The 22,427-nt window shown below is 41.5% G+C and overlaps 1 protein-coding gene across 7 annotated transcripts in view; it reads right to left on the bottom strand.

The window, feature by feature from the left end:
* The window catches only part of ASPH (aspartate beta-hydroxylase), a 674,605-nt gene that overhangs the window by 534,252 nt on the left and 117,926 nt on the right, over positions 1 to 22,427 (bottom strand). For all 7 annotated transcript variants that reach the window (XM_078687254.1, XM_078687255.1, XM_078687258.1 and 4 more), the window contains one exon: positions 19,757 to 19,825. In XM_078687254.1, the coding sequence (XP_078543380.1) occupies positions 19,757 to 19,825 (69 nt within the window). The remainder of the gene's footprint in view (positions 1 to 19,756; positions 19,826 to 22,427) is intronic.

Below are 22,427 nucleotides of genomic sequence, written 5' to 3'. Positions count from 1 at the left end.
AGGAAGATTGACAAAATTCAGCACCAGATTCGCAGAACCTCTCCAAGCCCTCCACATCTCTCAAGACAGATTTCCAGGCTGGTCAGCTGCCTGTCTTCCATCAAGGCCTTTTTCCTGGGGCCCCTCCATTACTGAGCACTTTAACGTCTGAAGGTACCTCACCTACGCCAAGGTCTTGTATACTCCTTACAAGTTTCATTCTCCAACAACGCCATGGGCGAGCTGCAGTGATATGTCTCTCTCACATGGAGACCTGGAATTGTTGTGCGTTCTTCAGCTCCCAACCGGATCTGGTGATCGAGTCGTATGCCAACAGCACTGGTTGGGGCACACGCTGTGGGAAATTCGCCACCAGAGGAAGGTAGTCCACCTCAGAACAGTTCCTGCATATCAACTGCCTTGAGCTGATGGGCGGCTCCTTCCCGGCGGTCCGCTACATCAATCATCTGGGTAGCACAAAGGCCAAAGCCCTCTCGGTCTTGGCCATGAGCTTTTGAGGATACTGCCTAGACAGCCATGTATCTGTGGTGGTGGAACACCTTCCGGGGACAGCCAACCAAGTGGCGGATTGACAGTCATGTTATCTGAAGGATACAAGTCTTTGCCAACTGCACTCCTCAATATTTCAATCCCTTTCAGTTTGGTGGGGACCTTCACCGTGGACCTCTTCACATCTCCCCAGGACCATCAGACTCCCCGGTACATCAGCTGGAGACCGAACCACAATGCAGGTGCAACAATGCCTTCCTTCAGGATTGGTCATAAGAGAAGGGTTACACAGCACCTTTCCTCTCTTCGCCATGATAATGAGGCTTGCAGCCCAGGCTCGCAAGCAGCAGGCGGATCTTGTGGTCGTGACTCCAACTTGGAGGTCTCAAGTGTGGTTTTTGGTTCTGACGGAACTTACTTGGGATTCTCCAATCCATCTGCTCCAGTGTCCAGATCTCCTTAGGGATTCCTCACCACATGATGGTGGACGGCACCCTTCACCTCATGGTGTGGAGGATTCCAGGTCCCAATGGCAAGTCCTGGATCTTTGGAGAAAGGCTGCGGCCCTCCTTTCTAGAGTCTGATTGTACTATCCACCCAGAGATCATGTTCGGCTTGGTCTGGTGTAAGCAGAGGGACTTTGAACCCATGTGGACAGACGTTGTCAATATCCTGAACATTTCGGCTTTGCTGACCTCCGAAGGCATGGCTTACAAATTAGTCAACACCTTTACTCGGCGATATCCTCAGGTCATACCATATTGAGGGTCTCTAGGCTGGGAAACACGCATTTGTCAGTAAATTTCTTCAAGGCATTTGCCTATCCCTTCCTCAGGAACCGAAATAATCGGTTCTCTGGGACGTTAATAAGGTTCTGAACCGGTTTCTGTACTGGCCTAACAATAGGCACCTCTCCAGGAAAGACATGTCAGCAAAACTCGCAACACCGTTATGTTTAGTCTCCTGCAGAAAGGTCTCGGATGTCGTGGACCTTACGGGCGGAACTTTTACCCCTGATGGGGACACTTTCCACATCTTCAGACGTACAAAATGTAATTCTATGCATCTACTATCCCGTATTTGTGGAGTCTCCCAAGTTGTGGTACGCTGCATCAAGGCATACGAGGCCTTGATGGAAGCCATTCATCCCCACGGAGACCGACAGTTACTAATCACCCTTAGGAAACCTTATAAGCCAGTATATTTCCCTACTATTGTAAGATGGGTCCGATGGGCCATGCAGGAAGCGGGCATCTTCATTACACTGCTAGGGGAACATTTCACCATGGGAGCTATGACTTCCAAAGCCTTTGCCCTTGGGGGCTAGTCTGGAGGATACTTGTAAAATGCAGCAGACTGTTATTCAGATTCGACCTTAAAAAGGATCTACTACAAACCAATCTCCTTCATTGCAGCCCTGGTGGTGGACAAGCTTTAAACTAGCATAATCCTCGCCTGCGTAGGGATATTAGAATGAAAAAAATCCCAGCTATTGTAACAAAAAAGTTGATTCTATTAAGGACACAGAGGTGAAGATTAGCCCATCCCTTAGCCCCCCCCATCTCCCCCAACCCCCTCCTCCGCCATCCCTCATATCGCCCCCCCCCCCCCTCCTCCCCCATCGTTCGGGTGGTTTCTTCCCCACCCATTTGGGAAAGGACACTGTTGGGTTATAAGCAAGTAATCTGGGTAGTTTATGTCATATTTATGGTCTTTGTTAGGATTATTTACAGAGCTTGCTGTTGTAACTGTTATTTAAATAGATTATTAAATGTGCTGTTGGCTTTGATAATGTTCCCTATGGACTCACATGAATATGCTACTTTCTAGGAACGGAGTCTTCCAAGTAGGAGTGAGCCCCTCCAATGCCGCAGGAAGAAAGAGGTGGAAAGAGCCATCCGTGACATATGAAGTGGAATATCGGTCCCCGATTCGTTAATTAACTGTTTGAGGTTTCATGGGAAATTGAGTTTAATCTCGTTTTAAGATGGCTGCTGTGATAATAAAAGTAGAGAAAGAAAAGATTAATCATCACCTCCGTGTCCAGTCTGTTAAGATAGCTAGAAACTTTTTCATTCTCTATTATACATACCAGCAGGTATCCCAGGCTAATGGGAATTTTTTTTAACTTGCTCACACGATACGAGTATTTATCACCCTGCGCTGGCTTCCATTAAGCCCCTTTACTACAGCTATGGAAAGGTTTGAGACATTTATACAAACTCCACTTAATGCTTGCTCATGCTGCTTCTTTGTTCTTTCGTTGTAGTTATTTTACAGTAAAGATATTCATTCCATACACTCCTTGGTGGGTAGGGTTGCTATTCTGGGGGCCACTTAAAAGCATGAAGGAAAAAAACTAAAATTAACACACTGCATGCTTATGTGGAGAACAGAGCATCTCTGGTGGGTTTATAAGCAAACCAAAATAAAATGTCCGGTTTTTGTTAACCAGCTCATCAGCTATTAAATTCAATTTAAAAAAAACAGATCGTTCTCATTTCCTCAAATAAGACCTCTTATTTGTCTGACAAATGATTTGCAAGTTATACCGAATGGACCACAAGGCATCAAAAAGTATGTTGTGATCTCTACATCATGAAATGTCACCATGGAGAGAATGTTATGAGGTGCATCCCACACAGATCTCAGGCAACCACAGCCTCCGGCTGCTCCATTGACTGCATCAGTGTTCTTGCCTCGCACAGTGCAGGAGGCAGACACCTGTACTTGCCTAAGCATATGCGTGCTGCTCTCAGAAACCAACTCCGCACATTCTTCCATCTCTAAAGTTGACACCACATTAGCAGTATCCTTACTATAACCCAGTCTCCTACTCTTACTCTGAATTTCCTTTTCAACTTAGATCTTTAAAATCTTTCTTATAAAAAGTGTCTCTTATTCAAACTTTTTCAGAAGAAATAGAAAGTGACACATTTGATTCCTCCCCAACTATCATGGTCACCTCTACAGTCTATAATGTTTAAACTGATCAGGTTGGCTCTGTTCCCTGCATGTCGATTCCTGCTGCCTCTGACCTACTTCCGGATTCACCCTGTACAAAGAGCTGGAACTCTGTTTTATGCATCCCAAATCCTCTAGTACCTTTGTCAGCAGGTTCTAGATCCACAGTTACTGATTTTTGTCCTGCATGGATCCCTTTATCCGCGCCCGGTAGTCTGCTCCTCCTGGATTTGGTTCTCATCTCCTTCGGCCTGGGTTCTGAGAGTGCTAAGCTCCTCTACCATTTTATACCTTGGATATCTGGTTTGCCCGCAGGATTTTTATGCCACTAGGATTTTTCCTCAAATCTGTGATGCCTCAATAAGACATCAGATGTTTCCATGTGATAATCCTAAGTGTTAGGCAACACAGTTGCTAAAGGAAGGAATTACCCTAATTTTAGGTAGCTTCGATGTGACGGTTAGGTACAACCGTTCCGTCCAGATATTGGCAGAGGATTTAGGAGAATTTCTAGAACATCCCACAGGTAAGCCTCTCCGGTTTTTGTGTGCATGTTGAATCAGTTTCTTATTAAAGGTTTTGTAAGAAGAAACTATTTCAGAATTAGTGAGAGATGCACGCTATGAATGGAAGTAGAACGTTGATCAGTCAAACTGCAATTTCACTTTAAAAGTTTAGGATTATAGTGGACAAAGCACATGCTTGCTAGCTGTACGTGCCTAATTAAGAGACAAATGCAATGATGACCACCCTTTACCCATCTTCACAGTTAAAACCAAAGCAGCATAAAAATCTCTTTGTTTCACTGGGCAAAAAGTTGTTTTCTTAAGTGTAGGAAGAGAAGTATACACACCGAATCCTTTTTTTCATAATCAAATTAAGCTAGCGGAGGAAAAATAATGGATTTTCTTATGCAAGGAGCCACAAAACGGTTAGTCTAACATGGCAAAATTCCACTTAAAATATCTTGTAGAGGCTGTAAAAATAGATGGTGTAACTGGTTAATCTGCACTACTTGAACAGAAAGTTGGCCACGTTTGGAAAAAAGTGAAAGGCCACTAAGGAAGATTTATTATTCTGTCCTATATGAAATCGTAGTACACACTTGGCAAATTAAAAGTTCAGCAAGAAAAATATAATGTTTTCCTGTACAATAGTCAATCACAACACATGACATCATTGACTAAGCATCACAAAACAGGTCACTCAAAATATTGTTTACAATAAGGTTTAAATGAAGACAGAAATCTACACTGTTAAAGAATATGATCAATGTGGCTAAATTCATAGCAAACTGTCACAAAATTGCTACAATTTCATCATTTGGATTACCAAACCTTTTGTTTTTTTAATATATTTATTATTATTTATTTGTTATAAATATCTAATGTTCTTGCTGGCAGTTGATGAAGGCGGTCACAGAATGTGGGGGTTCAAATTTTGCAACACTAAAAGCATGTGTTTTTGGCAGTCAGCAGGGATAGAATCACTGTAGATTATAGTCACGCTAGTATGGTAGCAAAGCAAAATCATGACCAATGCAGACAATAAAACTTCACAGCCTGGTTACAACAAATTGGCTCTAAATCACAAGCGATAATTCCAAATTAGATTTGGGTGGAGTGGCTAATTTCCCAAAAAGAAGACTCAATTTTAAAAAGGCAAGTGGAAAAATAATAAATTACTCGAAAATATTCATGCATTGACCATGGATTCACTCTTTAATGCAGGAAGGCAAAAATGCTGTCCTGCACATTGCCTTGCATTCTTTAGAACAAGCACAAAGTCATGCTGCAGGGAGTGATAAGTTGATGTGTTTACACCTTCACCGTTCTACTTTGCAGATTCCAGGGACACATGTACTATGGAATGATGGAATAGTCATAATATGGGGCAAATCACAAAACTGGAAACACAATGTATTTGGGAGTGGTGATGGTACAGTAGAAACTGATTAGGAATGGAATGCTCGCACTCTTGTGTGCTCCATGAGTTAGCTTTGCTGTTGGAGTTGTCCTTGCTACTTTGGGCCTTGGTGAGATAGTAGAATCCAGTCTTTGAAACTGGGAACCTTGAAGACATCAAAGTTCTGTAGTAAGTGGGGGAGTGGGTCCTATACTGCCTCAATTTCCCTCTGAAGTAGCCCCATACTGAGATTGAAGCACCGTGAGAATACCTGTTCCGCATGGCGGACAGCAGACAAAATGAAGGTCTGGAAGGAGGAGAGTTGTGACATTGAGTTTTGCAGGTTGTGGCGCAACCAGAGCTGGGGTTGGTCATCTCAAACTCTATGAGGGGTTACCTAAAAATAACGTAAAAAGAACCTACTCAGCCCTTGCTGGAGAGTGCCCGAAAATCTAGGAGAACAACAGTACCTTGCCACTGGACCAACCTTAACATTTCCTTCTGCATTAAAGGCACCGGGAATGCAGACCTGATCGGGCCATTGTCCAACCATCCAAGCTTTTTTCTTATGCTTGCTGGCTGTTCTTGTGGGCTCTGATATCCCTCGGGATCTTGTTTGTGCTATTTAAAATTTTATAAATAAATGCTATAAGCATTTTGTGATTATGCTATTTTTTCCTTCTACCCCATGCTCTGTGATGCAAGTGCCCTTCTAGGGCTTAATGAATTAGAAAATATGTTTATATGATTGAGGATCTTTTTGGAAGCACTTATTTGGAGTAATGTCCCCCTTCAAGTTTGTCAAGAAAAGCAGTTTTTTCAATTTTATTATGCATCTGCCACCAGAAAAAGAAGATTGCAACTAAGACACTGCAGAAACTGCTTTGAACCCAAAGCCTTGCTGAATAATGATTATATTCATATTTTTTGCACCTGCTTTGGACAACCTTGGTCCTCTAAGAATCATAAAACTAAATGGAGGTTCAGAATCCACTAAGAAGCCCTCCCTTCTTTTAAGGTAAAACTATTAGTATTGATTAAGGCATTATTTCTCCAGATTTGTGCACACACCACAATTACGCCTCTGCTGAAGAAACTGACCCAAATGTCTTGGCAAGCTACTGGCCAATGTCCAATTTATCATAACCCAGAAAGACCATGGAATAGGAGGTTATAACGCAGTAACAAAAATACAATGAACTAAAATTTTAACAAGATCTCCAGTTGGCAACCAAGAGGCATTGAAACCAATGGGGCTCATGGAAAAAGCAAGACCAAAGCCCTAATGTTCCTTGCACTCTCAGCCACCCACAACACCAAAGATTATGATATGCTGGTTAGCAGGCTAGATAAATACACTAGTCAGTGGATATGGCTGAAATTAAACTGGTACTTGCAACAAACATGTCTTGATGAAACCAAAGGGATAATTACAGCAGAAGGCGTCACATGGAGCGCTGCAGAGGTTTCCTTTAGCTTTTCCACCTCTATATATACACTGATTTGTACAGCTGTTACAGCAGTGTCAGGTGTACCTAAAATAATCGCTGACACTCAAATGCACTACCTCTTAGAAACATTCCTACAAACCAGGCCACCAGCTTCACTTGGACACATGTCTATTTTGAGGGATGAAAAAGTTTCCAATTCTGGAACAGAGCAAAGGCAGACATGTTTTTGGTAGGTCCAGAATCCAGGTCAGAGACATTCCCGTGGCCCGCCTAGTTTCCTTCCTCCCCTTTCCCCACTACATCGCACACCTCTGCAGGCTAGGAGCAGCAGTCTGCTAAGTAAGGAAACTGGAAATCAGCCTCAAATCCAAACTCCACCTTGTTCCCTAGCTTAATGGTGTAGTAAAGAGTGTTGCCCAAAATACTTGGGCCGTTGTGTTCCACAGGACAGGAATATAGTTAGAAAGTTCGCACCAAGCTCATGCAACTCCAAGTACACTTCAAAGCCCACTTATCCAGTCATGACTAGAATTTCAATTCTAATCATACTGATGTTCCGGGAATATGATAAAATGTTGGGGATGAGGTGTGAACAGGGAGTTTGATCAAAGGTAAAAAGGGTAGTAAGATCTGTTAAAAAAAAAACGCCTGGAAGTAAGCATGGACTAAATGTCCTTTTCTATAGGTGGGAAAGAAAGGTTTGGTTGACTCGTATTCTGCAAATCAAAACAAGCCTAAATATGCTGTGATGTGCCTTTACATATAGTGGTTTAGTATCCCCCTTTTTTTACTCCACACACTGTCCAAAATATTAGAGCGCTTGGAAGAGGATTGCGAAACATTTTTAAGAGTGGATCCATGGAAAACACATACTGGAAGTTGAAATATTTCTTCCAAGATAAAAGAAAAGATCAGGTTTCATTTGCATACTGTTGGAATTTTGTTTGGGGCTTCTTTTTGCCACATTTTAAAAAGCCAATTAAAAGGAAGGAAAATGTACTTAATGACAGGATTATGTTAACCTCTATACAAGAGTTTTTAGAAGCAACAAAACAGGCTTTCCAGTACAGTCCAAAAAAGATTATTTGCATAAGTATTCACAAACGTGTTAGTCATTCAACCAAACTTTGGTTCATGCAATCATCATTCCTGGGTCTGGCAGTACAGTTTGTTAATCAAGCAATGTACTTTTTTTCCCAATATAATGTAATCACAAATCGCATATGATAGCCGCCAAATACTAGTAAAGTTAGGTTGAATAGCCATTTTATGTGGCCCCTAAAAACACTGCAATTTACTATTCTCTTCTACAATCAGTTGACCAAAAACAATCTATAAACTTAGCCTGCATTTTCGACTGCGAGTGAGCCATTACCCTTCGTAAAAAAAGTATATTAAAGAATATCAAAGTGTACCTTTTCATGTACCTCCAGGACACTAACACATTACATATAGTTCATACTCCTTTCCATGCATTTTAATTACTTGTTATGCTGACTTTAGAGAGCATTATACATGCCTTTGTGTTAAGTCAGGAGGCTGAAAGTGGGCTTCTTTAGAATGCCCTCCACATGGTGCAAAATCAAAGCTTCACGTCAGCACCCTGTACGGTGTGACCATGGTGAGTCCCTCCACTTGCCTGTGGCTCAGAGTGCCCAGCATCTGCAGTGACATTGGGCTTGGATTCCAGGTCATACCAAAATACGTTCAGCATCTGAACTCTACGCGACCAGGTCACTCAGATGCACATACGAAGGACGCAGACGTATCCAGCATTCCCGTTCATTTGTTTGGGAATTGATTAGAATAAAAAAAAAATAATCTGAAATCTGGAGATTTCTTCAAACAACTGCAGCAAAACAAATACTTGGCAGCTACTATCTTTCTCCCTCCTTGCTAGTCTCTGACATTTCAAGACTAATGCATGTTACTGTGACATGTTGTGTGCAGCATGAGAGAAGACACAAACTGATGGAGTGTCTGATCTACTTGGAGCCTTGCCAGAGATTAGCAAAGAGAAAGAAATATAGGCGGCAGCCTAGGGTTAACTTTCAGCTCTTATAGTGCTAAGGCCATTCAATGGCCAAAAAAAGTTAGTTAGGACTTACTAATTAAACTCAAACAATGAAGAAAAAAAACACATGCCGTCCTTTTGGAGTATTTCTGTATTTATGTGTAATGGTATTCTGAAATAACTTTCAAATCCGATCTTTTAAGAGCAAACGTTCACCACGGTCTGCATAAAACAATGTGTAACCGTCTTGAAAGCAGATTTCTTTGGCCTCTTTTTATGTACCATGAAATAAATCCTCAGCCATTTCAGGCCGTGCACACATTTGCTATGGTTACCTGCTTACACTACACGAATAACAAATAACAGCATAAAGTGTGCTTACATGCTACATGTAATCTCAGACTCAATGCTCTTCACATAAATACTGTGAACATGGTGATGTGACCTCCTGAAGGAACTGGTCTGCAACATTTAAATGGCTTGTCAAACCGCACCAAAATACTGTTGATAAAACCAAGGTAAAACGTGATAAGGATTGTTAGTACAAACAGGAGTTAGTTAAAATCAGTTCAGCCTGTTACAGTTAGAAGTTGCTTATGTTTAGTGCCCTTAATGCACAAACAGAAGCAAAACCACACAGGAACTTACAACACCACTGAGGCGATTAGCCCACATGATTTGCTGACTCACATTGCACAACTGTGTAAGGTCCCTGTCCCCCATTGCACAGGGCCACATCTCACTAATGCCAGATGGCTTCCTGTTCAGAGTTAGTTAGCATTGTCCACTGAAATGTGAAGGATACTTTCCACATGGTGCAACCATAAAGCTCCCCATACGCCAACGGTGAAGGCAGCTCGAACAGGTTTACACACCAGCGAATGAAACGAGGGCAAAACAAGCGGCTACTGGTTCTGCAAATCCAAAATGACGCACGTCTTTTTTCCCTGAACCCCTTCATTCTGTGACGTGCCATCAACGTCGTCTGCGGCTTCGCTCTCCTCCTCGTCTAGGTTCTCAAAAGGAGTCATTACATCATAGAGAAACGAGAGGAAGCCATAAAACCAGTCAGAGCTTTCCTCCGCTAGTATGTTAAGCACTTCCTCAAGAGAATCAATATTCTCACTACTGCCATCTTTGGAGAGGCCTACACGAGAGCAGAGGGGGAAAGGAGAGAGAAAAAGGAGAGAGATTAGGCCGAAAAAGGACACTGGACAAGAGGGATGCAGGACAGACATGAAGGACAGCAGTCATTGCAGGACAGCACATAGGGGTGAAAGGAGGTCAAATAAATGAGCTACCCTCCAAAGAGGTTATGGGAAGGATGCGCACACACAACATGCTGTGATTCAGAACAAACAGTTACATATCTTGGAAACTGAACATTGACCAAAGTTATGTGCATGTTCCGCAGAGTTTGATCACAACCTGAAAGTAGAATTCAGTATCATTGCTACTACACCTCTGTGACTCTTGTGAACCCTGCCCCCTTATGTGGCAATGAACAATACAAGGGCCCAGAAAAAAAAACATAGTATGTCCTGCATCTGATGGCCACATGCACATTTGAAAGACTGTATAACACCGCACATGCACACAAATCAATTGTATGACCAATTTTCCACATGAGCTTTCTAATATAAGCTTACAATGTAATGCATTACATTTTGCAGGTTAGTTTGGTTCTGTAGAAGCAGCCAACATGCAGGAAGAGATGTGGTGTTAAATGTTGGGTTTTAGCTTTCTTTCTTTTTACTTTTCTCTCCCTTCTTGAATTGCCCAGGGATCTATTCAATGATCTCCTGCTGCTCCCTAGCAGAAGCTTACTGGATTTTTTCAAAAAAAAAAAAAGTTATGAAAAACAAACCCTCATACAACATGCCACCACATTTCACTATTGCAGCACAGACCCTTCTAATGCGTCATAGTACTGCCTTCCACAAGCGAAAGAAGAAACTGATTTGGAAAACTCTGTTCACTGGTTCTCTCCCTAACAAGGGGATGAACCTTTAATTGGAGGCTTAGCTCGGGTGCGGGGAATTTTATTACCTACAAATCTTTTAGGGTCTGACGGATAAACAATCTAAACCTGTGGCTGATAATGCCATTCTAAAGCAGTGTTTTTACTTGCTTTAATGAAACCATCGAGTTCATCTTCAATCGGTACTCTTTCACAGGACGACATTTTTTGCAGATGCCCTTCAGAAATGTTTGGCATGCCTCTGTCAAAGGCAAGCACTGTGGTATATTGACCCGTTCCTTATAGCTTGCCTGAAAACTCATGGGGAAAAGTTGCAAAACACGATGACACATCTGTATCATGAACAGCATCAATTATTCATGGTCCAATCACTAGGCCATACACAAAATGCACAAAGGCGAAATCCAGCCACCACTGGATTCCAGTTATCTCTATTTATAAGCAAATCATTAAAACTAGATTGTACTAGTTTGCATGGTACTGAAAAACTCCATAAGCCCATTAAATTCGTAACTGCAAAAATCTCTCAGACATCTCTGGTGAAGTACCAGTAATGTAACATATGCCTAAGATTATAGACACCTATGCTTGATAGGCTGCAGCACAATTGTAATGTGCGTTTGATGCACTGTACTAATTTTGGCCCCCTGACTTGCCCTACAAAACAGAGACGTACCATTTCAGAGCCTGGCAACATTAGACAACTGCTTGGTTTGTGGTAGCTTTAATATACTTTCCGAAAAATGAAACAAGACTGTTTTTATAAGCATCCCTCTGAAGTTTTATTGGTCAGTGTTACAAGGGGGCTTATCGTAGACACGAGCTCAAGTGGAAGCTCAGAAATTGTTTATCTGAGCAACCGTTGATTCCTATGGACTTGTGGAGTGAAGGATAACAGAGAGGATGTTCTGGCCAGCAGTCCATGTCACCAAGAAAAAAAATAAGAGGGTGCTAAAGAATTGTAGGTTATGACAACAATAAGACAAGGGATGACTGAGTCACAACATAGGTGAGATCAAGGAAATTAAAACAATATGCAGATATAATTGAGAAAACAAATCAGGTCACTAGGGCATGTTCATTAATTGACCACTTTAGCAAACAGGGTAAAATCATGTATGAATGCTCACAATGTTCTCTCCCACTATCACTATTCACTAATTGAGAATGCTCACAATGTTCTCTGCCAATATCACTATTCACTAATTGAAGACATTCAAGAAAAGAGCTAACAGTGGATAGGCTCTATGTAGAAACTAAGTATACAGACAGAATTTAGCATGGTTTTCCTACAAAATGTAGTACTGCGAAAATGCATGTTTGCCACCTAAACAAAAGATGGCCATGTTGGTTAAATCTGGAATAAAGTCATGGGGTACAACCATGCTTACTTTTAGAAAGACGTAACTATAGGCCTCTACTCAGTTATTCAATGGAACATAAAGAAAAAAGTAACATTTTTAATTCTCTGCTTCATCTACACCAGGGTTCTTCAATGTCGTATTTGCTTCACTCTAATGCAGATCAGTAATTTATCTTAATGTCAAGTTAGGATTGTTGAGAGTCAATCTTGTAGGTAACCGTTACAAAACAGACTATTCCATAGTCCACTCAGGATCTGTATAGCCACGTTAAATCATTTGTCTTGGCAACTAGGACAGACCTACTGTAGAAATTAATTAAGTTGCCTAAATTGTCCATCTTCACAAAGTAGTTTATTAAAGGTTGTGACTATGCACAGCACAAGAAAGAGCAAGGTGCATATCCCTGAAAGCTATTTTGCACAATCACACATAAGTCCTTGCAGGAACTGCCTTGTCTGTGCTCATTTTCGAATTTTCACCTCCCACTGGTCAAGACTGCGCTGGGATAGACTACAGCAACGGGAATTTCCTGAAGTTTGTGAACATCAATGATGAAGTGGCACAGAAAAGCTTGGAATTTGAACCGGATGGTTTCCAAATTTTAATATCTGAAACAGCTGCAGCTCTGACTCAGAGCCAGACATAATTCAAAAAATAGTATCTTCCCCAAATCTATCAGATGAGGCTGCATAAAAACACACCAACATCCTACCCTCCTCACTACCTGAGCTCCAATTTTCTTCTAGAACATGGAACCTTTGACTCAGGCCAAAAGCAATTAGATGGTCTACAGGTTAGTGTATCCACACCTTTTCCTCAAGTCTACAAGTCTCAGGACCCATACTAATATAACTCTATACATGACATTTCGATGAGAATTATACATTGTCAATATCATTGACAGTGAACTGCTTACATTTTATATGAATATTTCAATGCACTGAATAATGATAACAAAATGCATTGAAATAAAAATTTCAATTTTTTGGTATGAAAAATACGTATCAGTGTCTGTATAGTATACAAACCTATGGAAGGTGGAGTTTGGGGTGCAATGTCAGTCTGACATGCTTGAGGAGCTTGTCACGGGGAACAAAACATTTAAAAGAACATCTGATGTGTCAAACCAGTTGTCTGCGAGTCCTTTGATTTTGTAACAAAGTTATGTGATCCAAACTGCACCAACAGGATTCTGAATCGGGACACGAACAAAGACCATTTTATAGCAGAGCTTGTCCGGCACCCTGATATAAAACCAAGTTCACCGTTTTTTTCCTGCAGACCCCACAGCTATTAAACTTGCATTTTTCTAGAAATGTAGAATTTCTAAACTGCATGCTTGAGATGAAATACCGAATTTCTGCTTTTGAAGGGACTAACCATTTACAGAGCACTCAAAATGAGCGTATGTTTTCCTCTCAATGGCAACATCATAATAGGAGAAGTTCAGAATATCTTTGTACTTAACACATGGATAACTCTGTAGAAAATAAATAAGTCCAATTTCAATATTAACTTCAGGCTGGGGTAAAAAAAATAATAATAAAATTAGCTGCACTGCTCATGCTTTAGTATGCTCAATTCGAACCCTTATGCTGAACGTGCTTATAGACAGTTGAGACATTATAAAACGCAGAAGCTGCAAAACTCGTTGAGGCGAAAACGACTGGTTCTACTGTTTTACTTCCGCATTTACAAAGTCGTCTTATCAGCAAAGGGCTTGTGGTTACTAGTAACATCAGAGAGAGTATGGCTTTAAGGAGCACGAATACAGCCATTTCGGAAGTACTTACAACAATAAATGACTTCACAGACACCACGAAGACAGATGCCGCAGCCAAGCCCTTGATGCTTATCAAGGATACTCACAGGGTCAGATACCGATGCAAAATTATTTTAGAAGCATGGCCGTGAATTATGAACTACGTGGCATTTATTTATGAAGGTGACTAAACAGTTCTCGAGTAGCAGCGGTCTCATGCATTTAAAGGCAGTTTTTTTTTTTTTTTTAAAGGCAGTTTTTTCCAATCTCGAATCATCATCAAGGATGTCCACCACTGATTTGGTAACCACACTTGAGAGAAATAATTTAGTTAATTTTGAATTAACTTATCCATTGAGCTTCTGCTCAGAAAAAAAGTATGCTTTGTTGCTGAATTCTATCTACATTTAAAACAAGAATATGTTTTACCTCACGTTGTCACTGCACTTACAAATACCTGTAGGATGAAATTTAAAGGCAGATTTTTTGTTTTTCTAGATACACGCTTCCATAAGGTGTGGTGGTATAAACACAACCGTACTTTCCTAAGGTTTCTCATATACTTAATTGCCGAAAAACGACGTTATTGAATTTATGTAGATTTCTAAACACTGGTGAGACGAAGCATTAATGAGTAAGCTTCTAGTTGATGTTGCAATCCCTGCACTCTTGACCCTAAGCTCCACAGCTAACATTATGTTAGGTTATGTTACTTCAGCTTGTACAGATCATACACACCAAACGGTCTACTGGCGCTAGGTAACTGTCCCAGTACCGCCCAGGAAACGTATTAATACGCTTGCTTAAAGATCTAAGTCTTGAGCATCTGTCTGAACTTCCCATAATTAAATGTGGTCCCGAGTTCCAGGGGCACGGAGAGTCAGACACTAGGAGCAGTGACTGAAAATCTGACTCCACTCATCCTAAACCTCTTAAATTGGGGAAATCCCTAACAGGTGCAAATGGGTGGATGTGAGATCTCTGGTGGGGGAGTACTTTTGGATCCTAGATTTAATAAATGCTGGACTTTTCATGTGCAAGGCTTTGAAAATAGTGAAACATGTTTTAAATTCAGATCTCTGTGCAACTGGGAGCCAGTGAAGTCCTTTAGTAACTTTAGAAATATGGCAACAGTTAGGGAGAGGATAAATCGGCTGAGCCGCCTAGTTTTGGATCAACTGAAGCCTCCGCATAAGATGTTTAGAAAGAACCAAGTAAAGAGTTGGCACAGTCAATTCAACGTGACCGATTATGACCTGAACCATTGTGTCGGTGGTAAGGAATTTCTTGATCTTAATTATGCGAAGTAGGAAAAAGCAGGAGGATATCAGTGAGCCTTGTGGTTTCAAAGATAGATCCTCGTCAATTGTAAAACCACATAATGGATGTGCACAGAAATATCTCCAAAGCTAACTAGTACATAAAAGAAAGCATGTCGACATATGCTGTACCCTCTAATTTGCCTGCATATGTATCCTGGGTGTATCAAGTCCAGACCCTCAACATTTGCAAACAATCTTCTTGAAAGAGGAAACAGCCTTTACAACGCAGGTCTTACCATACAATGAGTTTATCATGCAAGGTAAGTATATTTAAGGCAAGTACATGTACGTGAGTCGGTGTGTGTATGAGAAAGAGGGATAAGTTGGGGTTTACGGGTGGGTAAGATTATAGGGTGGGAAGGGTGCTTTAAGCGTTTGATGTGGGTAGATGTGTAGAGTGGAAGGGCATTTTTAGGGTTTAGAGGTGATAGGGTGGTACAGGAATTGTTATGGTATGGGGTGGGTAAAGGTGTAGGATGGTAAGGGCATTTTTAAGGTTTGGGGAGGTAAGGGTATTTTTTGTATATATGTGTGTGTGTGTGTGGGTGTTTCATTAAACTAAAATATGCTTACCGCACGTTGTAATGGCATGCGCGGTAAAGGTATACGAGTGGGAAAGGCATGCGTGGTTAAGGTACTATGTGGTAAATGATGCATGGTAAAGGCATGCTTTGCATTGTCATACAGCCCTTGGGAGCACAGTGGCAGGGTAGGAAGATGAAAGGGTCTGTAAATAAGGAGCTATGAGAGTGGGACTCCACAAACAGGCGAGTAACTTATTGTTGCCATTGCGTCCAGCATGGAAGCAGGGAGTGGCAACAGCCATCTCTATATTCATCAGAAAAATGTGTTAGTGAAATTTGCCTAAGCTCCACGCCAACTTCTAAACTTCCATTTAGGGAGCAGTGCCTTAAGGAAACAAGGGGGTTCAGTCACTCCGGTGACCTCTTAGACTCTCAGGCCCATGCTCTTTAAAGCTACTCCAATAGAACATCGCATGACCACAAAAATAAGGCTCCATTTGAGGCAATCAGTGCCACTATTTCTCGCTCATGAGTTGAAAGAATGCCGTCAACGTAGGACATTCCCAGAACAATCATCAAAAGATAGGCTTACATCTATTTAAATGTAAGGACTGAAAAAGAAGGGTGACAGGAAGCATACAAGGGAAGCACATAGGGTATGGTATAAATGCACAGGCATCTTTGCCCTCAGTGCATAGTGCATACGGTATCAATGGCAAATTGGATTGGGGGTGGGAAGTGTTGCATGTACAGTTATTGCTTTTTTTAATTGTTTTTCTTTTAACAAAATCTATCCCTTCAAATTTCAACTTTGAAAAAACATCTGACACCAATGTTGAGGGAAAAGAACTAACAATTCAAAGTCAGCTCAGAAAAAGAACTGAATCGATACATAAAGCATATAAAAAACTGCAAAAAATCAAGTTAAATCACCCAGAATACAGGAGAGACCACACAGTTTGGCCAACATCATTTCGCAGTATATGGCCCTGAACAATTTAGAGATGGATTATCTATGCCATCATAACCAAGCACAGGAGTTTCAAGAGAAATTAAGTTGGATGAAAACTGCAAAGTAGAATGAGTGCCATCCTTTCCAAGAGCTTCGGATGGCTTACTCGGGACATGCAAGGTTCATAATTGGTAAAAAATAGAAGTAAACAATTTACTTTCGGAAGGCACTTAACTGAAGAACTAGGCAACACTGTGGAATTGCCTCTCCTATGCGCTTGAACCTGCTCAGTGACCCAAAGAGGAAATATTTCCAGAAATTGACCCAAAACACTGCATCTGCCACAATGCAGTGCTGCAGTGACTACGGCGATATCCTTTACAGGGCCATGCTTCCTAAAAATAACAATATTTGCATTTGTTAGTATGTCACCCGCTACTTTTAAAAGCAGGGGTGACGTGGATGTTTAGGAGTATTCAAATGCACACCATTTTTAAAGCATTCATAGCCTTCCTTATGATTTTTGTTGTACGGTTAATTCCTCTCTTCTTTCTTTGCCTCAATATTTTCCCATTTGTTCAGCCGGATTGACAGGAAGAATGTTGTTTGATGTCATGGAATGTTGGTGTGAGGGCTTGGTGAGAGTGTCAGCTGAGGATGAGAGGCTGAGTAGAGGGAGACTGCTCCTGGTGGGGCTACACTACTATCTTACTTCCCATCTGATTTACCATCCTACTATCATCTTACTACATCTATAATTGAAACTTAATAAAGGAACTTCTTGGAACCTACAACTTGTCTGCATATGGATTTTCATACTACAATCCCCCAGTGCATTTTCTCCTAAATGGAGTTTTACCTTTTAGATTAACAGTAAACCATTTAACAAGAACTTACTATCCTTGCCGCAGAACTGCCCTGTGTGACTTGGAGAAGATAATGCCAAAACAAGCAAAGGAACATCCATAGCCATAAGCCGCAACATTTGTTTGCACTGCGAGTGTGGGAGGGAGCCCTGGGCATTTAGGAAAGGGTGGTTGTAGGGCAAAGTGCCTGACAAATTCTAAGGAACCAAACACAATTAGTGTAACAGGATCATCCAGCTCTGATGTCTCAAAGCATGGCCAACCCACATAATATGTGGTAACATCATCCCAAGTAGTAGTAGGGACAGAGGATGGGGGCTGCGATTCTGAACTCTACTCCCCCGGGCTCCGTATCGCTACTGTTTTTTGTAGCTGTGTATCTAGTAATGATTTTATTTTGCTTTACAGAAAGCCATAATAAAATAGGTTTAGAAAGACAGTCTGAAGAAATGTTCAGCACAACGGAAAGCATTCAAAAGGCCACAAACACTTAAGTGCAGCTTTGTTATATAATATTAGGCATGCCTTAATACAAAACACAGCCAAAAAAATGAAAGTGGCGCTCACCTGCCTTGTGCATTTGATCAGTTCTCAAGGGTACCAAACCTTCTCTTGAATCAAATGAAGTGTTTGTTAATGGTTATGACAACTTGGTGCAGCCGCAGACCAATGGCCCCACCGTGGATCAAGGGCCAGCCATGTAACACAATACACTACACCACACCAGGCACATGTGTGTAAGGAAAGATCATATGCCGTAAGTTTTAGAAATGGATGAAGCTAAAGCTTGCCTGAGGAGCAGAAGCTGTAGATATTTTTCAAACACCTATCTTTTGGAATACTTTTATGGCAAGGAGTACAGTTTAATATTCATTCAAAAACTTCATGTCATGTTCCACTACTGTGTGGGTTTTCATATCCAATAATTTGCAGTCTTACATTTAAGATGATCATTAACCTACTTTTTCAAAGTCAGTATCAAGCACTGAATTTGACCGGCTTTAAAATGTATCCTTTACCGTGACAGTTCTGCAACCACGCAAAGCAAACGTAGTGTGGAGGAAAGGCATCTCAACCAAGTGTTTACTGACGAAAGCTGCAGTGCAGCGACATCCACTGAAATGTTGACAATGTGGCAGCTTTTGCACAAGACCTGTTACATTCATTTTTGCAATGAGGTGAAGGTCTTACATACGTATACTGTACCTTGCGTTGAATACCCCAGGTAACAGGCCTCTTGAGTACCTATGACGCAGATTGCAGGCTTATCATACGAAACATGTTTTCCATAGGATCATCTGTTCATAGTCCCATCGGTATAGGACAGTATGCAGTAGGGCCAGATTAATGGCAACACAGAGCTTTTCAAATCTCTGTAACGTAACAATTATTCCATGTCCAAGGTCGCCTTTGAAAGGAATGTAACTAGCACTGCGCTTGCTACACATTACCGTTGACGGCACAAAAAGAGGACGATGTAAATAAGGGTTAGACCAGCGGGCATTTCCATGACCCTCAAGTATTCAGTTGCTGGGCAGTTTGGTGGATGGTCCAAGGTATTCAAGGTTCCAGGTAGGGATATTAATTTAATGTTGTGAAGAATACAATGCAACAGAAAATGGTATGTTTTTTAAAATGTTAAAAATGCTTTAAACCAACCAGGCTCACTTCATTGCCTTGCTGATGTCACTCCAAAGGTTCCTGAAGATGGCCTCAAAGAATCAGCCAAGTCCTCAGGAAACTATCAGCAATACTGTGGGGCAAAATATTTAAGACGGCCCAATCATAATGTGTGCTTGGTGGAAAAGTGCAACTATTTAAAATATAAATATTACCTTAGACATTGAAAACCAAACCATTTATCATAAAAGGACACAAGGTGTCTCAAGGGCCCACCCATGTAAAACAAACAAAGAATGTTTCAGAAACCTGTCAGCAAAATAGTCAACAGAAAGACTGTTCGATGGGTGAGGATGTAAAAACACAAAACAGTAATGTGAGCACCATCACCACAAAAGAAACAACAAATAGCAACGCATACATCGGACTGTTCTCTATGTATTTTTTATGGCTGGACACAAGAAAATATTTAAGTAATAAACGTCATCTTAACTAAAAAAAAAAAAACATGTAGGCATAGAAAACTAAAAAACTATACTTGCCTAGCAAAATCTTGGCATCATCCACATCGAAATCCCCGTCTCCATCAGCATCATAGACTCCAAGCTTGCCTAGAGGAAGGGTGGAGGAACGAAGTCATTAAATGCATTGCACGGAATTGAAATTAAATGTAACACTTCATAGCTCTGATGAATCACAGATCCTAACTCTTTCAACAAAATCACATTGATGGACAAGCGTTATCTGCTTGGTCTTTTGTTCACATATAAATCCTATTTCTGGGGTTTACGTAAACTATTGTTTTACGCAGCATAAAAAACAAGCACAAGCAAAGCCAATGAGTCTCGCCTTTGTCAATACCTTTTAGCAACGCAGTATCAGTCCCCCCCCCCAAAAGTGAGAGGACAAGGCTGCATTTTATAGGCGCATGCATGCTTGATTATGATGGCATACATATGCATGTGCCAAATGCAGGGAAAGAAACACTATACGGAGCAGCACACGGAGTCACATGGAATGCGAGTATTTGGCGGAGGAGGAGCGCAAAAGGGAGAGAGCTGGAAAATATATGCTCTCTTGTGGAATGCTTATCCAAATGAAAAAAAGAGCTCCTAACACTGACAAGTGGAACACCAAAAGACGGCCAAACAAAATATGGTAAAAAGGTTATGCTCCAGGAAAGAGAAACACAAAAGATGGACACGAAGGGCAACAAGGAACGCCACTGAATAAGAAGCAAGCAAATAAGAGTGGCAATAAAGGGAACTAATGGTAAGCAATGGGCAGTCTCTATAGCCCAGTGCAAGTTCTTGGTAAGCTCCCAATAGGTCTTTTGCAACCATGGCATGACTCACTACTCTCGATTTTCAAAGATCGGTCTCTGGAATCTTATGATTGCCATTGAAAGCAAAGCGCTTTTCCAGCCAATCTTTCCCATCTGCTGAAGAACCACTGGAAGTGGCCACATATCTGTGCGTACCCTATAGTCTGGTATGGTAATCTTGCCTATAGAGAGACCACACACTGTGGTTATAGGGCAAATCAATGGAAATTCTTAATTGTAATGCATTTCAAAAATACATCTTTCACCTACTGAAAGCAATACTTCTGTAATTTGTCAGAAAGCATAAACAAAAGACTGCCAGGAGGTGACCTAGTTTCAGTGTCACAGGCCAGTGACAAAAGGTATGGTTAGCCACAGATTTCGCAATCTGCGAAGCAGGGTGTGTGGGGCATGGGCATTACTACAATGCAGATGGAGGGAAAGGATGATACCAAAAAAGGTGTGTCAGGCATGTACAAACAGGCATTCCTACAGTTAAAATGAATGCAGCAGAGATGTAGGTCTCCTCCACTCGTTAGATAAAAGGATATGAAAGGCCAGGGACATATGGAAAGAATGTACTAGTACACATGCCTTAAAGACCTTGATTATAGAAGCGATTATGCTGATCGAGGGAAAACTATTTTGTAAAGATAATTATTCCATGCAACACCTACTCCTTGAAAGCCCAGCAAAAAAACGTATTATTTTACTGAGAAGCTACACAGGGGCTAAGGCTGATTTCAGCAGGAAAAAAAGAATCCAGTAAGGTGCTGCTCATTATAGTTATGTTCATCTCGTCTCATCAGCATCTGCAGTGAAACTTCCTAACACAGGAAGAAACCAGTCTTCCGTGTTTGTAACACACATCTTTATTGACAGGACTATGTAACAAATAACAAATTTGCCCATTGTTAACTAACACAATTGCATGACACCACAGCAATGAGGACGACTTAAGTAACATTGTGCTCTGTGAATTACAGAAGCTATATGCCATATCTGAAGATCATAAGTAGGCCATTGAAGACTACATATTAAAATAATTGCTTAATCTCATCATGGAAAGTATAGTTGCAGTACAATTTGAACACCTTCGGTGCTCATGACGAGCTAAGCTCGTCATGAGGCACAGTGGCGCTGTGCTTATGACGAGCTCAGCTCGTCATGACCGCCGTGGCGCTCCCATGTTGGGATAATTCCCCTGCTGTGCTGAGCATTCTACGAAAACGGGCGTGGTCATGACGAGCTCAGCGCCACCGTGCAGCATGACGAGCTCATGACGAGCCGAGCTCGTCACAAGCACCGCGCTCGGCCCATCCTCCCCCCTGCACCGCAGGGAATTTAGCCCCGCGGCAAAGGGGTTAAGACCAATCACGAGTCCTCGCCCTCCAAAAACTTTGTTTGATGGATGGTGGGCATACACCGGATGACAAGGATGCACTTCTAAACTAAGTGGAAGCCCGTGAAATAGTGAGTGATTTTTTAAAAAGCCAATTTAGTTGCCTATTATGATTTAATCTGAGTGGCAGCTATATGGTATTTAAAAACAAGTGGACAGTGTGTTAGGGATATAATTGTCCCTACACCGTTATATATGTGATGGTCGACATGTTTCTGCCTTGTGGCCCGGTCGGGTTCATGGCATTCATCAGGACCGTTCTTACCCAGTCGTAACAAGTAAGTACCACTTCGTGGGGTGACCAATGTCACTGTCCACACAATGAATCCGTGCTCTGGCTCTAAGCCACGGGGCAGGGAAATTTAGGGCCCCTAGGAGGAAGTGAGGGGAAGACCCCCGTTCCTAAGGATCTCAGGGTGCGTCTCCCGTGATAGCACCTAGATGCAGCCTCTCCTTCTCTTCACCGGCTAGGGTCTAGGGTCTTCCC

This window comes from Lissotriton helveticus, chromosome 4_1 (genome assembly GCF_964261635.1).
Source record: "Lissotriton helveticus chromosome 4_1, aLisHel1.1, whole genome shotgun sequence".
NCBI lineage: Eukaryota > Metazoa > Chordata > Amphibia > Caudata > Salamandridae > Lissotriton > Lissotriton helveticus.
This window is presented reverse-complemented; position numbering and strand designations above follow the sequence as displayed.